Source organism: Hyperoodon ampullatus (genome assembly GCF_949752795.1).
Source record: "Hyperoodon ampullatus genome assembly, chromosome: 19".
NCBI classification, from domain to species: domain Eukaryota; kingdom Metazoa; phylum Chordata; class Mammalia; order Artiodactyla; family Ziphiidae; genus Hyperoodon; species Hyperoodon ampullatus.
This window is the reverse complement of record NC_136932.1, coordinates 38,900,964-38,917,695: the sequence shown is the minus strand read 5'-3', so window position 1 is coordinate 38,917,695 and position 16,732 is coordinate 38,900,964. Positions and strand designations below refer to the sequence as shown.

General features: G+C 44.8%; 1 protein-coding gene across 1 annotated transcript in view; it reads left to right on the top strand.

Annotated features, from left to right (window-relative positions):
* Positions 1–2,467: 2,467 nt before the first annotated feature.
* DNAH2 (dynein axonemal heavy chain 2) overlaps positions 2,468–16,732 on the top strand; it is a gene marked incomplete at both ends in the record, with an annotated part of 87,984 nt that continues 73,719 nt past the window's right edge. The window contains 3 exons of the mRNA XM_079725443.1: positions 2,468–2,624; positions 6,824–6,885; positions 9,188–9,358. Of these exons, the coding sequence (XP_079581569.1) occupies positions 2,468–2,624; positions 6,824–6,885; positions 9,188–9,358 (390 nt within the window). The remainder of the gene's footprint in view (positions 2,625–6,823; positions 6,886–9,187; positions 9,359–16,732) is intronic.

Here is a 16,732-nt window from a genome sequence, read left to right as displayed (position 1 = left end):
TGCCCCTCCTCTCACACCCCTCTCCTGTCGCTTCCCCACGACTCTGTCTTTGTTCTTATGGAGAGCCGAGCCCCTCCCCGGCCCGGTCACCTTCCCCAGAGAGTCCCCGCCTCCTGTCCCCCCCAAAACGAGCGACGCTTTCCAAAGCCAATCCTCAGATTCCAAAAATTCCAGTTCCGGACTTCCCTCCTTCCCCCACCCCGCGCTGCCCGGCGATCCTAGACCCCAGTCCGAATTAAGAAGGGGGAACGAGCGGGAGGGCAGGGGTGCTCCAGCCCCGGTTTTTTCCCCGGACTCAGCTGCAGCCACGGCTGTCTCGAAATCCTGGAGCGCCTTCTAGAGCGCGCGTGAGCCTCGCAGACGGGACCTCGGGCGCCATCTGCTGGACTCGCTCGGAATGGAGCTCACAGACCCGCGCGCTGGGTCGGGCGCTTGGGTTCCCCCAGCCTTTTCAGTGTCCTCCGGGAGGCCACTCATTGTTTCTAGCCCCGGTCCTTACCGCCCGTCCTCAGACCAGGCCTCCCGTCCCCCTCCAGCCCCCCTCCAGCCCCGCTCCAGCCCGGCAGGTTTAGCGGCTTCCCCTTGCCCCCCAGCCCTCTTGCCCCCCAGCCCTCTTGCCCCGGCTCCCCGCCGGGGTGACGCGAGCGCAGCCAAGCCGGGAGCGGCTGATCAGGGCGTCTCTGCGTCTGCGCCGAGGAGGCTGGCTCGGCGCGCTCGGGCCCCCGCCCCCGCCCCGCCGCTGCCTGGGGTTGCCAAGGCGACGCGTGCAGGCGCCGGCCCGAGAGGGCCACGCGGGGCAACTTCTCAGCTGGAGTGCCCGGTCGGTCGGCGTAGGGAGGAGAGGGTCGGCGTCGTGAGGTGTGTGTTGGCGGGGGAGGGCACCAGGGAGGAGGGGAGGAATGCCGGGGAGAGTGGGAAGCTACGGGGAGAAGGGGCAGTGGTGAGGGGTACGAGGGAGAGTTGCGGGGGCGAGGGAAAAAGGGGCCGTTGCGGGGGAGGGCAGAGGAAGGGGCAGCTGAGAGGAAGGAGCGGCGACGGTTGTGACAGTTGTGTGAGGAAGCTCCTGTGAGGGGAAATTTGCCCACTGGTAGCCACTGGTGGTTGGAGGAGAGGAGCGGCCCCCTACGGTATTTCCTGAGAAATAGAATGAGTCCCAGGCTAGTAGAAGACCCCTCCTGGGGCCTCGGTGTGGGACCATGGGGCGAACCCCATTGGGAGGTGGCTCCCAGCCTTGCCACCGGAATGTTCCTGAGGCTCCAGCCGGAGGCAGGGAAGCACAACCTGACGCTTCTCTGGAGACCGACGGGAGAAGCCGCGCTGTGGTACCTGACTTTATTGATGTGTTGGCCTAATAGAACGGTGTTCCTCGGAGCAAAGTACAAATCCTTCAAGTGTGAAACTCATAGCGCATGATCAATGCCTGTGGCAGCCTGTGGGGATGAGGAAGAAAAGCCACAGGTGGTTGTCAGGCTAGAGCTGAGTGAAGAGGGACTGCCCAGCGAATCAGACATTGCCCTGGGCGCCCACCAGAGATGCCCCGCTTCCCGCCCTCCTGCTTTTCTGAGAGAGACACTACTGGGCCTTCCTCATCGCCCCATTTCTCCCTCCCCCAGACACAATTCCAAGTTCACTGTTGGATGACTTTTGTCCTTCCTCTTCCAGTCTGTTCTCAGGACATCTGGGATCGAATGTTCTTGGTCTTCATTAATCGGTTAGCACAGACTCACTCAGCCAACTGTGCGAAGACACCTTTTCAGTACACACACAACAGGGTTTCTGCCCCTCAGGATTGAAAAGCTGAAGAGACAGGTTGCAAATACTGTTTCTTCCTTGTTTAAGGAGGTCACAGATTTTAGTGTGGGTAGGAGGGGCATTTTTCTTTCTCCCCCACTTCCAGTGGGTAACTTGGGAGAAAAGGAGGTACATAGGAAAATCATCTTGGTTGCTCAGTGACTTGACACAGTGACAGAGAGTGTGGAACCTGGGGACAGTCTTCCCTTCCCTGGGCCCTCTCTCACTCACCCATGGCCCTGAGACCTAGAGTGCTTGAGAGTGTGTGCAACCACACCTCAGCGTGGTAGATCTTTTCCTGATTATCTTATTTTCTCATACCTCTGGGCAGAGATAGGGGTTCCTAAATCCTTATTAGTGGGTGTCTGCTGTGCCCTCATTTTCCCCCCCACCCCGGCCGCGCCTTGGGGCTTGTGGGATCTTAGTTCCTGGACCAGGAACGGAACTCATATGCCCCCTGCAGTGGAAGCGTGAGTCCTAACCACTGGGCTGCCACGGAATTCCCTGTGCCCTCATGTTTAGCTTCCATTCGTTCCTAATGCCTTGAGGGACTGATTTTGATTTTTAACCCAGTGCCCTGAAGAAAGTGGGATATTCCAGGGAAGAGACTGAGGTTTGGGGGTGGATCTGGTGGTGGTCCCCCAGCTTCCGTGTGTCTGCAGGTTTTGCCAACACAATGTCCAGCAAAGCTGACAAGAAGCAGAAAATGAGTAGCCGGGGAAGCACCCGCTGGCGAGTCGCTCAGTCTGCTCTGGCCGCACAGGCTGTGGAGACCACCCTGCCGGCCAGCAGTGAGTCCCAGGCAGAGCCCGAGTCTCTCAAGGAGGAGCCTGGTGGGTACCTGCTGGGGAGAGGCTTGGAGGCAGAATGTGTGTATTGAAGGAGGGTCTTGGGGCCGGGGAGCAGGTTCTGTTGCTTCTGGGTAGGAAGCAAGGGGTTCAGCGGGATCTCAGGCCTGCTGCTAGGTCCCTTGTTTTGTGTTTTCTTCCTGGCCAGCCTTATACTTGTTCTTTCTGTCTTAAAATTTCCCCCCAGTGCACCAAGAGCTAACCAGCCAATCCTCTATCCTAGCCTCTTCTTCCTTATTTCACGTGTTCCTGGTTGCTCCTACCCCACTGAAGAGGGTTTGATCTCTTCCTTTTTCCCATTTTCACCCTGGGTGGCAAAACAAATAATGTTTTCCTTCCATTAAGCCCATCACCATGGAGACTCAGCCTGCTTTGCCATCCTTTGAATCCTAAGCCTGACTGAATCTTTCTCCCATCTGTTTAAGGCTCTTGTATCTCTGCCCTCATTTCGTCAGGGCCTTGGTAGACTAAGGAGGTTCAGGTTCAGGGCCACAGGAAAAGAAGCCTGATGTCTAGATTGAGGAAGAAAAGAGTTTAAAGAGGCTGCCTCTTGTGGCTTTGATCTGAGGGATTCCTTCCTGTTGGGTGAGCTGGAGCCAATAGGCTTGGAAGGTTTTTGGTAGCTGTTGCTGTCACTAGGCTGTCCCTTAGAGCACTGGCCAGTGTAGCTATGACTGCTAGCTAAGGATAGTCCTCCCCTTTTACCTGGGGCTTCTTTACACTGCTAGCAGCCTGTCCAGATGGAGAGAAATAGAATCCCCTTTTAATATTAAAAGTTGAGAGATTAAGCGTGGGCATGGGAGAAAGGTCCAGGGTATACAGGGCCTTGCCCTGGGATCTAGGCATTGGAACCATGCAAATTTTTTCTTCTGAGTTCTCTTAAGAGCAGTTTAAAGTGGGACTGGCTCCTAGAAGCTGGGTACCAGGAGCAAGGGGAGGGAGGAGGGAAGGCAGTGAAGTTCAACTTGGAGACTCCTCTGGGGTGGGAAGGGAATGTCAGGGTGTCATGTGATGTTGCTTATATGTGGAATCTAAAAAAAGGGTACAGATGAACTCATCTGCAGAGCAGAAATAGAGTTACAGACGTAGAGGGCAGACTTGTGGTTGCCAGGGGGTAAGCGGGGGAGGGATAAATTGGAAGATGGTGACTGACATATGCACACTACTATATGTAAAGTGGATAAGTAATAAGGACCTATTGTACAGCACAGGGAACTCTACTCAATACTCTGTGGTGGCCTATATGGGAAAAGAATCCAGAAAAGAGTGGATGTGGATATATATATGGGTGATTCACTTTGCTCTGCACCTGAAGCTGACACAACATTGTGAATCAACTATACTCCAATAAAAATTATTTTAAAAAAAGGAACTTCTAAATGAGAGCATTGACCCCCAAACACCAAGGATCTCTGAGTCCTTTTAGCTCTAAGCCTTTTTATTGTTTGATGTGGAGCTTTCTAGCTGACACTTGATAGAGGTTCAGAGAAGAATCGGGCCTCCAAGGCGGCCCTGAAATGAGCCTTAATCCCTGTCCTCAGGACTTCCCTGGTGGTCCAGCGGCTAAGACTCCGTGCTCCTAATGCAGGGAGCCTGGGTTCCATCCCTGGTCAGGGAACTAGATCCCACATGCATGCCACAACTAAAGATCCCGTGTGCCACAATGAAAGATCCTGTGCAGCCAAATAAATAAGTAAATATTAAAAAAAAAATCCCTGTACTCTTTGGAGTTGGGGAGGGATTGAGGCCTGTCCCACAGGAGACAGAGGGGGCCTACTATGGTCTGAATGTTTGTGTCCCCCCCAAATTCATATGTTGAAATTCTCATGCCCAATATGATGGTGTTAGTAGGAGGGGCCTTTGGGAGGTTGCTTAAATCATGAGGGTGGAGCTGTCATGAGCGGGATTAGTGCCTTATAAGGAGCAACTCCAGAGAGATTCCTTGCCCCCTTCTGCTGGACACAAAGAGAGGTCTGCACCCCAGAAGAGGGCCCTCACCCAACCCTGCTGGCACCCTCATCTAGGACTTCCAGCCTCCAGAACTGTGAGGAATAAATGTCTGCTGTTTAGAAGCCACCCAGTCCATGGTGTTTTGTTATAGTAGTCCAAATGGGCTAAGACCAGGCCTAAAACACTTCTTGGTGAAGGATGTTGGGTTAAAGGGCAAACACCCTTTTGAGGTCTTTATTGATATCCTTTGCTCCCTTAAGTGCTCCTCCGTTCCCACTAAGAAAAGAAGTACAGGTTCACAATCCCATATCTGTAATTTTAAAAAGCCCTAAGAACTGAAAGGTTTTTTTCCCCAAAATTTGGCATCCAAACTTATTTGGTGGTGAGACATAACCTAAACTGACATGAAGGTATTTATAGTCTATTTAAACCACTTAGTATAAATTTTCATATGTTTTACTGCAGAAATACTGACATTAAAAGTTTGTGGAGTGCTGTTCTAGAGGCCCCAAGATGTGGTGGGGGTCTCATATACCATACGGTATTACAAGTCTACATTCTGAAATATACTTGATCCCAAGGGTTTTGGATAAGGGATTGTGACCTGTATTTCAGGCAAATCAGAAAAAATACAGAGAATGAGATAATGAACACCCATGTACCCGTCACCCAATGTGAGAATAAATCATGATGGCAACAAGTGAATCCCTTTGTCCCCCTGCTACCGCGCCCCGCCCCCCCCCCCCAAGCCCTTCTCTCCTTCTCCAGAGGTCACTACTATCCTGAGTTGGAGTTTGTCATTCTCAAGCCTGTTTCTTAAATTTTTACTGCATGTATCCATGACCATCACATACTAGTATCGTATTGCATGGTTTAGACTTTATATAAATTGTATTACAATAGAGGACAAAACCAGTTTACTCTTGAGATTGTCTCAGTCTCCCTCCCCCGCCTCGTTCCTGTCTGAAACCTTGGATGCCCTTGGCTTTCTCGAAGGGCGTTGGGTTTCTTGTTTACCCATCCCACTCACCACTGAGCTCCTAGAATCAGCTGTTCCATCTTTCTCATGATTTCCTTCCTCGGCTTGTATGCCTCACTCCCCTCTTAGGTTTTCTTTCTGGAAGTTGGAGTGTCCTGTTCCCAAGGACTTTTGCTTGCACCTCATTTGTTCCTTCCTCCTTTCAGCCCACGGGAGATGGGAGGCCCACCAGTTTTACCCCAGTCTCCTGTGTGAGCAACAGATCAGGAAGGAGAGGGACACCCCCCTGGGTTTTATGGAGTCCAGAGTGGGGATGGTGGTTTGCTTGGAGAGGGGCTGATTTCTGTGGGCCCCAACCTCTCCATGTGGGAACAGGATGGGGGAAGAATGGCAGGCCAGAAGGTGAATGCCTAGAATGACCTTAATACTGACTGCCTTCATTCCCCTGCCTCCTTCTGTGCCAACTCCAGCCCCAGTAAGCTTTTTAAAAGAACATTTAAAAAATATATATATTTATTTATTTATATTTGGCTGCACTGGGTCTTAGTTGTGGCACGTGGGATCTTCGCTGTGGCATGTTTAGTTGCAGAGAACTGGAAGCAGGGACTCGAACAGACATTTGTATGCCTGTGTTCACAGCAGTGCTATTCACAACAGCCAAAAGGCGGAAACAGCCAAGCGTCCATCAACGATGAATGGATAAACAAATTGCAGTGGAATATTATGCAGCCATAAAAAAGAATGAAGGTCTGCTACGATACAACAACGTGGATGAGCCTTGAAAATATGCCAAGTGAAAGAAGCCAGTCACAAAAGACCGCATATTGTATGATTCCACTAATATAAAATGTCCAGAATAGGCAAATTCATAGACTCAGAAAGTAGATTCATAGACTCAGAAAGGTTACCAGGATCTGGGAGGAAAGGGGAATAGGGAGTGCCTGCTAATAGGCTAGGCCCTGGTGCAACTTAAAAGTAAAGATATAGGGGCCATGGGGTGCCAATTTCTCAAGGTACTTCAAGTACCTTGAAGTGGAATTGCTCGATCATATGGTGACTCTGTGTTTAACTTCTTTTATTTGTTGTTGTTTTTTGGCTGTGCTGTTGGCACGTGGGATCTTAGTTCCCCATCCAGGGATCGAACCCGTGCACCCTGCAGTGGAAGCTCAGAGACTTAACCACTGGACCGCCAGGGAAGTCTCTGTGTTTAACTTTTAATGGAATGCCTTCATTTTTGAATTTTCATTCTTCCCAGAGCCAATATTGGAGGAACCTGAAATACAGAAAGAAGAATTACAGGAGTGTGAGGTAGACGTGGTAAGTTTGGCTTTTCTCTGATTCAAATGTTCCTCTCCAACAACTGGTGAATCAAAGGATCAGTTGCAGAATGGTGCACGAGGAATTCTCTTCAGTCTCTCACTACCTTCTCCTTACTTTCTACTGGTAGCCTGCTCACTGCAAATCCAGTACACCGAGTAAAGGACAGAGTTATCCGTGTCCCCTACCCCTCCCAAAGAAGAGGGCTTTCAGTGAGGAACAGGGCTCTTAGAAGGCCCTTCCTCATCTCTCCACCTTGGGTCAGATTGCAACAAGCTATATCTGTTGAATGCGTGAACATCTGAACAAGTTGAACAAGCTGGGCGGACACTGTCCTAATTGGATAGTAATTTCTAAGACATCCTCTTTCTTCCTGTCCTTCAGTTCCCTCCTTTGGCTGAAGAGTTTACAGAAGCCATTTGAAATACTTTCAAAATTTGACACTCAGTAACCTCTACACCTTTATTTCCAAGCTGCATCAGAGCCTAGGCACACCCTCAGTTACCTGGGTTAGAAGAACAGAATGGTGACCTTGAACTTTTTTAAAAAGGGAGAGAAAAGTGACAACTACTCATTAAAGAAAAAAATTGGAAGGGACAGAAAAGTAAAACAAAGAAAGGGAAAATAAAAGTCATAGTATTACTGCCTGAGCACATCCAACGTTACTAATTTGGTATATGTCCTTTCTTTCTGTGTAGATTTGCAAGTTTTTTTGTTTTTTAACAATCCTAACTGTACCACACATTATAATTTTTTATTAGGCTTTCTCACAAAACATTTTTTTATTCTTCATGTTATTATATACTTAAAAAAATACATCAGGCTGCCTTTATTTTTTTAATCACAAATATGTAAATCACAAGATACCTCTTTTTTTGATATGTAGTATTTTCATTACTGTTACATACTTTTTGTAAGCATCTTTTTTTTTTTTTTTTTTTTTTTTTTTGGCTGCGCAGCTTATGGGATCTTAGTCCCTGACCAGGGATTGAATCCGTGCCCCCTGCAATGGAAGCGTGGAGTGTTAACCACTGGACCACCAGGGTGCCTGTAAGCACCATTTTTAATGTTCATATGGTGCTCCGTAAGATATATGTATCACAGTTAAATCCTTACTCTTGGACATTTGCCATTTATGATTTTTTTGCTCTCATAATAATACAGTGATGAATATTATAAATAAAACTAACACATTTTGAAATACTTAATATTTCCTTAAGTTAGGTTCCTGTATATGGAGTTCCTGAATCAAAGAGTAAAGAACATTTCTAACACCTTTAATACATAATGCCAAATTGTTTTTCAAACAAGTTGCATTTTTTTGCCCTCACACTAGCAACAAACCCTTTCCAGGCCTGGGTGTTAGCAGTTTAGCAAAGTTTTTTTTTTTTTCTGGCTCCACTCCGCAGCTTGTGGGATCTTAATTCCCCGAGCAGGGATTGAACCTGCGCCCTCGGCAGTGAAAACGTGGAGTCCTAACCACTGGACCACCAGGGAATTCCCTAGCAAGGATTTTTTTTTTTTTTTACATCTTTATTGGAGTATAATTGCTTTACAATTGTGTGTTAGTTTCTGCTTTATAACAAAGTGAATCAGCTATACATATACGTATATCCCCATATCTCTTCCCTCTTGCGTCTCCCTCCCTCCCACCCTCCCTATCCCACCCCTCTAGGTGGTCACAAAGCACTGAGCTGATCTCACTGTGCTATGCCGCTGCTTCCCACTAGCTATCGGTTTTACATTTGGTAGTGTATATGTGTCCATGCCACTCTCTCACTTTGTCCCAGCTTTAATGGAATATTACTCAACCATAAAAAGAAATGAAATTGAGTTATTTGTAGTGAGGTGGATGGACCTAGAGTCTGTCATTACAGAGTGAAGTAAGTCAGAAAGAGAAAAACAAATACCATATGCTAACACATACATATGGAATCCTAATTGTTTAACTTAGGCTAATATCCTACATGTTCCCTTGATTTAGTTTTACTGTGAGGTTGAGGGTTGCTTGATAAGACATTTTTACAAACACAGGCATAAATGAAATATCTTGGGAAGATAATATCCCTCAGTCTTCCTTCATGATCCATTCTATTTTTACTGGTAGCGGGAAGAGAATTTTATTGTCTTGTTTCTTCGAAAGCTTGAAACCTGTCTTTCAGTCCGTTCTCAGCTTTCCCTTCCCCGTTCTGAGACTGTCTGACTTCTCTCATCCCCCACGTCCTCATACGTGACAGTGGATGGGAGAAGTGACCCATCCTAACAGCTGTCCCTGCTCTGGCCCTCCGCTCTCCTTCTGCAGAAGCCCCTTTTCCTGTCCCGAGCTGCGCTGACAGGACTGGCAGCTGCCACTTGGACAGAGGAGCACGATACCATTCTGGAACACTTTGTCCAGGACCCTTCGGAGCCCATCCTCACCATCTTCATCGACCCCTGTTTGGGGCTGAAGCTAGGTCTGGGGATGCCTGTGCAGGTGCGTACTCCACGGTCCAGACCTCAGAGTGTTCTCCCAGGGAGCTGAGAGTTCTGAGGATCTCTGTCATCTGTGAGTCTTATCTCCTGTGTACAAGGTCTGTTGAGCCTCACAGTGTGTCAGACACCCTGCTTGGCAGCGGGATACAGAGAGGAATGTGGCAAGGTTTTGCTTTTTTTTTTTTTTTGCAGTACGTAGGCCTCTCACTGCTGTGGCCTCTCCCATTGTGGAGCACAGGCTCCGGACGCGCAGGCTCATCGGCCATGGCTCATGGGCCCAGCCGCTCTGCAGCACGTGGGATCCTCCTGGACCGGGGCACGAACCCGTGTCCCCTGCATCGGCAGGTGGACTGTCAACCACTGCGCCACCAGGGAAGCCCCAGGGTTTTGCTTTTGATGATCTCATGGTCTAGTGGGGAAGACAGACATATAAAAAATATTTACAGTATATTATGATGCCTGGGCAAAGCTTTATAAGAGCTTTTTTGGAAGCAGCTAATGTAGCCAGTGGAATGCTGGCAAGGCTTGGTGATGGAGGTGATATTTGAGTTGAGGATGAAGGGTAAGTAGGTTTTCATCGAGGCTGAGTAAGAGCATCCAGGTAAAGAACACTTTATGTGCAAAGAAAGAGGAGTTGTGGGAAATGATACTGGAAAGATGGGTTGGGGTCAGCTTGTGACGGGCCTTGTATGTTATGCTAAAGAATTTGGCTTTATCCCAGAGGGAACTATTGAAGGCTTTCATGGGTTAGATAGATAACTATTCCAACAATGGGGAGGATACATTAGTGAAAGGTAAACCATGAGTAGGGAAACAGTTAAAAGACAGAAGTATAGTAAAATGTTGGCGGTAGAATATGGGTGGTGGGTGTACAGGTCATTATTGTAAAATTCTTATAGTGTTTCTGTATGTTGGAAATTTTTAGAAATAAAATTTTGGAAAAGAAAAAGGGCTATTGCTTTGCTTTTATTGGCAGCACATATACAAAAATTGAAATGATAATGAAGATTAGCATGGCCCTGCTCAGCAGCACAATTTGTGAAGCTTCCACATTAAACAAAACCCAAAACAGGCCATGGCTTTTTCCTGTGTATTGGCAATAATCGGCTATAAAGCATCATGAAAAAAATATTTCATTCACAAAAGGAACAAAAATTTTCAAAAAATAATTTAGGATTTATAAGAAAGAAAACAACTTTGTTGCAGGCCAAGAAAGAAGATTTAAATAAATGATGAGCCCTACTTTGTTATAAAGCAGAAACTAATACACCATTGTAAAGCAATTATACTTCAATAAAGATGTTAAAAAAAATGATGAGCCCTATCCTGTTTCTGAGTGGGAATCTTAATATTATAAAGATCATTCCATCCAAAAAAATGTACTGTTTTAATGCAGCTCCAATCAAAGTGCCACAGACCCTAGATCCCTAGTATAAAGAATTTTTTAAAAGTATATCTAGGGGACTTCCCTGGTGGCGCAGTGGTTGAGAGTCCGCCTGCCGATGCAGGGGACACGGGTTCGCGCCCCGGTCCGGGAAGATCCCACATGCCGCAGAGTGGCTGGGCCCCTGAGCCATGGCCCCTGAGCCTGTGTGTCCGGAGCCTGTGCTCCGCAACGGGAGAGGCCACAACAGTGAGAGGCCCGCGTACCGAAAAAAAAAAAAAAAAAAAAAAAAAAAAGTATATCTAGGAAAATGAAATGAAAATAGCAAAAAAGAAAAAAAGATGAAGAAAAGTAATGTAGGAGATCTGTGAATATGAAAATCTTTTATTAAATTACAGTAATTAAAATAGATTGGGGCACGAATATGTATTATATAAGCAACAGTAAAGAAACAGAGAGTGTCCAGAAACATATATGTAAGCATTTTCTACAAAAATTGCATTTAAAATCTGTGGGGAAAGATGGATTATTCGATGAATAGAATTGGGAAACATGGAAAACAAAGGTTTTCTATTAAAAAAATCTAGTGGGGCAAGGGGGAAATAGGGAAATGTTGGTCAAAGGGTACAAATTTTTTGTCACTACAGCAAAGGCAATAAAAGCAAAAATAAACAAGTGGGACTACATCTAACTAAAAAGCTTCTGCACAACAAAGGAAATCATCGACAAAATCAAAAGTCAACCTATGATTGGGAGGAAATATTGGCAAATCATATATCTGATAAGAGATGAATACATATCTAAAATAAATATATGGGGCTTCCCTGGCGGCGCAGTGGTTGAGAGTCCGCCTGCCGATGCGGGGGACACGGGTTCGTGCCCCAGTCCGGGAGGATCCCACATGCCGCGGAGTGGCTGGGCCTGTGAACCATGGCCACTGAGCCTGCGCGTCCGGAGCCTGTGCTCCTCAACAGGAGAGGCCACAACAGTGAGAGGCCCGCATACTGCAAAAAATAAAAAAATAAACAAACAAACAAATAAATAAAATATATATAAAGAACCGATACAATTTAATAGCAAGAAAACAAAACAATGTGATTAAAAACTGTGCAGAATTGAAAAGACATTTTTCCAGCGAAGACATACAAATGGCCAACAGGTACGTGAAAAGGTGCTCAATATCACTAATCAGAGAAATGCAAATCAAAACCACAGTGAGGTATCACCTCATACCTGTTAGAATGGCCATCATGAGAAAGACAAGAGATGACAAATATTGATGAGGATGTGGAGAAAAGGGAACCCTTGTGTACTGGGAATGTAAATTGGTGTAGTCACTATGGAAAACAGTATAGAGGTTCCTCAAAAAAATAAAAATAGAGCTACCATGTGATCTAGCAATTCCACTTCTGGGTGTATATTCAAAGGAAATGAAATCACGATCTCGAAGAAATATCCACACCCCACATTCATTATAGTTTATTTATAATAGCCAAGGTATGGAAACAGCCTAAGTGTCCATCATTGGATGAGTGGATAAAGAAAATGTGGAATACACACACACAGAGGAATATTATTCAGCAATGAGAGAGAAAAAAACCTTGCCATTTGCAAAAACATGGGTGGCCGTGGAGGGTATTATGCTAAGTGAAATAAGTCAGACGGAGAAAGACAATTACTGTATGATCTCACTTATATGTGGAATCGAGAAAAAAAGAAAAAAAACTAACTCATAGAAACAGAGAACAGGACAGATTGAGAAACAGAGATTCAGATGGAGGGAGACAGAGGACAGATTGGCGGCTGCCAGAGTTGGGGATGGGGGAGTAGGGAAAATGGATGAAGTTGGTCAAAAGGTACAAACTTCCAATTATGAGATAAATAAGTTCTGGGGATTAATGTACATACAGCATGGTGACTCTAGTTAACAAAACTGTATTGTATATTTGCAAGTTGCTAAGGGAACAGATCTTAAAAGTTCTGACAAGAAAAAAAAATTATAATTATGTAAGGTGATAGGTGTTAACTTATTGTAATCATTTTGCAATTCATATACATATCAAATCATTACACTGTATACCTTAAACCAATACAATGTTATAGGTCGATTATATCTCAATAAAACTGGGGGAAAATTGTACAAAATTTCAGTTATGCAAGATTAATGAGTTCTGGAGATTTAATATACAGCATGGTAACTATGGTTAATAATACTATAATGTATAATTTGCTAAAGGGTAGTTCTTAAGTGTTCTCACTACAAAAAGAAAAAAGAAAAAGAAAATGGTAGCCATATGGGATAATGGATATGTTAATTAGCTTGATTGCAGTGATCATTTCACAGTGTATATGTATGTCAAAACAGCAAGGTGGGGGCTTCCCTGGTGGCGCAGTGGTTGAGAGTCCGCCTGCCAATGCAGGGGACACGGGTTCGTGCCCCGGTCCAGGAAGATCCCACATGCCGCGGAGTGGCTGGACCCGTGAGCCGTGGCTGCTGAGCCTGCGCGTCTGGAGCCTGTGCTCCGCAACGGGAGAGGCCACAACAGTGAGAGGCCCGCGTACCGCAAAAAAAATAAAAAATAAAAAATAAAAAAACAGCAAGGTGTACACCTTAAATATATACAATGTTTATTTGTCAATTATGCCTCGACAAAGCTGAAAAAAATCTATTTAGCATGCCAAAAAATATTCTAAATAGATCATGGATTTAATTGTATTCTCCTGGTGCAAGATTGAAATTGAAAAACTTCCTTAAGAAATTATTACTCTTGAATACTTGATAAAATAGTAAAAAGTAAAACGAGAAAACAACAACAACAAACACCCAAGAGTAAACAAACAAGGAAAGAAGCAAAATCTAATCTAATAAACTTTAAAAGTGGGGACCAATGAAAGGTCTATGAACTAACTTATAGAAACCGTCCTCCCTGTGGGAATGGTGGACGCCCCCCAGTGAGATGGAGCGAACCTTGGTTTTTTACAAAATCTGAAAAGAAAGAGCCCATGTATTTTAACAAAGATTTTACACTGTTTTAAATTAGCCGTAACCATCTGCCCATCCCCTCATGCAGTTATCTTAGGCTAGATAAAAGTGAATGAAGCATAAAATACCCAACCCTTTCACTTTAACTTCGAGGGGGAAATGAAACTGGGCTCTCACAGTGGGACATCAGGAAATCACCCACAGTACTTTAAAGCAAAAAGAAGGAATTCAGAGAGCTGCGCAAGCATGAGGCAAGTGAAATTGCGTGGCAACTGCAAGCATACCACATCAAGGGAGAAAAAGAACAGAACAAAACATGCAAAAGAGGAAAACATAACTGAACAGAAGGCAATTCCTCACAACAGCATCATGTTACAGTACGACTTAATAAGAACACGAATTTAATTTTTTAATAAGCTGAGACGAAATGATGAAACGTGAGAATGAAATAAAAGGGAGACTGCAGATTTTTGAAATAAGGAAAGCAGCATGTTTACATGTTAAAATTAGTAGGTTAGAAACAGCAAGGAACTGAATAGCTACCACTGAAAATCTGAACGGATGTAGAAGAGAGGCTTGAGATAATTACAGTGTATGCAGAAGAAAAAACCAATGACAATACAAGTAGAGAGAAGTTAATAGATGTGAAAGACAGACACAGGTGATCTAACATAGGGTACCAACTAATGAAACAGAATATAAATTTAAAAATAAAATACAGAGGGACTTCCCTGGTGGTGCAGTGGATAAGACTGAGCTCCCATTGCAGGGGGCCCGGGTTCAATCCCTGGTCAGGGAACTAGATCCCACACGCATGCTGCAACTAAGAGTTCACATGCCATATCTAAGGAGCCCGCCTGCCACAACTAAGACCCGGTGCAAAAAAAAAAAAAAAACAGAGAATTTCCCTGAACTGCAGAAGGAACAGAATGTGGGAATTGAAAGGACATACTTTATTCCACAAAAAATTTGTTACACAGTGTTTAATGTCAGTACACGTCTTAGTTAGGTTACTTAAATTCGGGGAAATTAATTCTTTGGGAACATCACCTATGTGGTATTCCTGCCAAGAATATTTAACCTGCATCTAATAGTGAGGAAACAATCCAATAAATCAAAATTAAGGGACATTTTGGAAAACAACTGGCCTGGACTATTAGAAATATCACTGTCATGGTAGAAAGAAAAAGACTGGGAAACTATGTGGAATTAAAGGGGACACAACAATGTGTGATCTGTATTGGATCCTGGATGGGAAGAAACCAGCTGTAAATGACATTATTTGGACCACTGTGGAAAATCAAATATAAACTGTGTATTATACAAAAGTATTAAATGAAGTTAAATTTTTAGAGTGTGATAATTACAGTGTTGAGAATGTTGGAGAATATCCTCCCCTTTAGGAGCCATATGCTGAAGTATGTAAGGGTGTAGTTTTATAACGTCTGCTGCTAACTCTGAAATGGCTCAGCAGAGAGAGGAGAGAAAATGAGAGAGAGTGCAATCATGCACAAGTACAGCAAAATGTTAACAATTGGTGGATCTAGATGAAGGGCATGTTATTGTTCATTGTGCCTTTCTTGCAACTTTTCTATGGGTTGGATTTTTTTCAAAATAAAAATTGGGGAAAAAATTATTTAGGCCTCTAGTCAAAAACCCAAATTATCTATCAAGGGGAACCATTAGGCTGATCTCAGACTTCTCTGAACACCCAGAAGTTACACCTACGAGTTCTCCAGGAACCATAGTGTAACCCAAGGGTATAATTCCCAGCCTAGATGGTCAAGTATAGAGGCAACAAATAGGCAGTCATTTTTAGTCTTGAAAGAACCCTACTTTGAAAAGCAAAAATGATGTCATCAATGGAAATCCAGTTCATCAAAGAATGAACCAAAAAAAAAAGAATGAACCAAATAGAAAACTCAGGAATAGAGACTCTGTGAATATTCAATTCATTTAAATAAAGAACTAATACTAAATAACCATGGGAATTATGGTTATGTTATTGAATGTGAATGTTATCAACCTGGACAATGTAAAAGTAATAGTATAACAAAAATTGGGAAGTGGTGAGAGAATGCAAGAGAGTAAGAGGATGCCAATGTTCTTGTCGTTCAAAGCAGCGAGTCAATTGAACTTAAAATTGGAAGGCAGTGCGAAAACTAACCTCTTTTTATTCATTTATTTATTTATTTTTTGGCTGCATTGGGTCTTCGTTGCTGCACGTGAGCTTTCTCTAGTTGCAGCGAGCAGGGGCTACTCTTTGTTGCGGTGTGTGGGCTCCTCATTGAGGTGGCTTCTCTTGTTGTGGAGCACGGGCTGTAGGCATGTGGGCTTCAGTAGTTGTGGCACATGGGTTCAGTAGTTGTGGCTCCTGGGCTGTAGAGCGCAGGCTCAGTAGTTGTGGCGCACGGGCTTAGTTGCTCCGCGACATGTGGGATCTTCACGGACCAGGGCTCGAACCCATGTCCCCTGAATTGACAGGTGGATTCTTAACCACTGCACCACCAGGGAAGTCCTAATCTCTTAATATTTTTCATAAGCTTTCTTATAACCTTAGAAAGGGGTCTTTTAGGAAGAAATCTCTCTTAGAGATAAGGAAACATTTATTTGAAACTCAACCGTTTACTATATTCACATCAATATGTTTTTATTCTATTAAATCCAAGTAAAATTAAATTTAATACTTTTAATTACAAATAATATGATCCTGGGGCTTCCTTGGTGGTGCAGTGGTTAAGAATCCACCTGCCGGGCTTCCCTGGTGGCGCAGTGGTTGAGGGTCCGCCTGCCGATGCAGGGGACGCGGGTTCGTGCCCCGGTCTGGGAGGATCCCACATGCCGCGGAGCGGCTGGGCCCGTGAGCCATGGCTGCTGGGCCTGCATGTCCGGAGCCTGTGCTCCGCAACGGGAGAGGCCACAGCAGTGAGAAGCCCACGTAATGCAAAAAAAAAAAAAAAAAAAAAAAAAAAAAAAAAAAAAAAAGAATCCACCTGCCAATGCGGGAG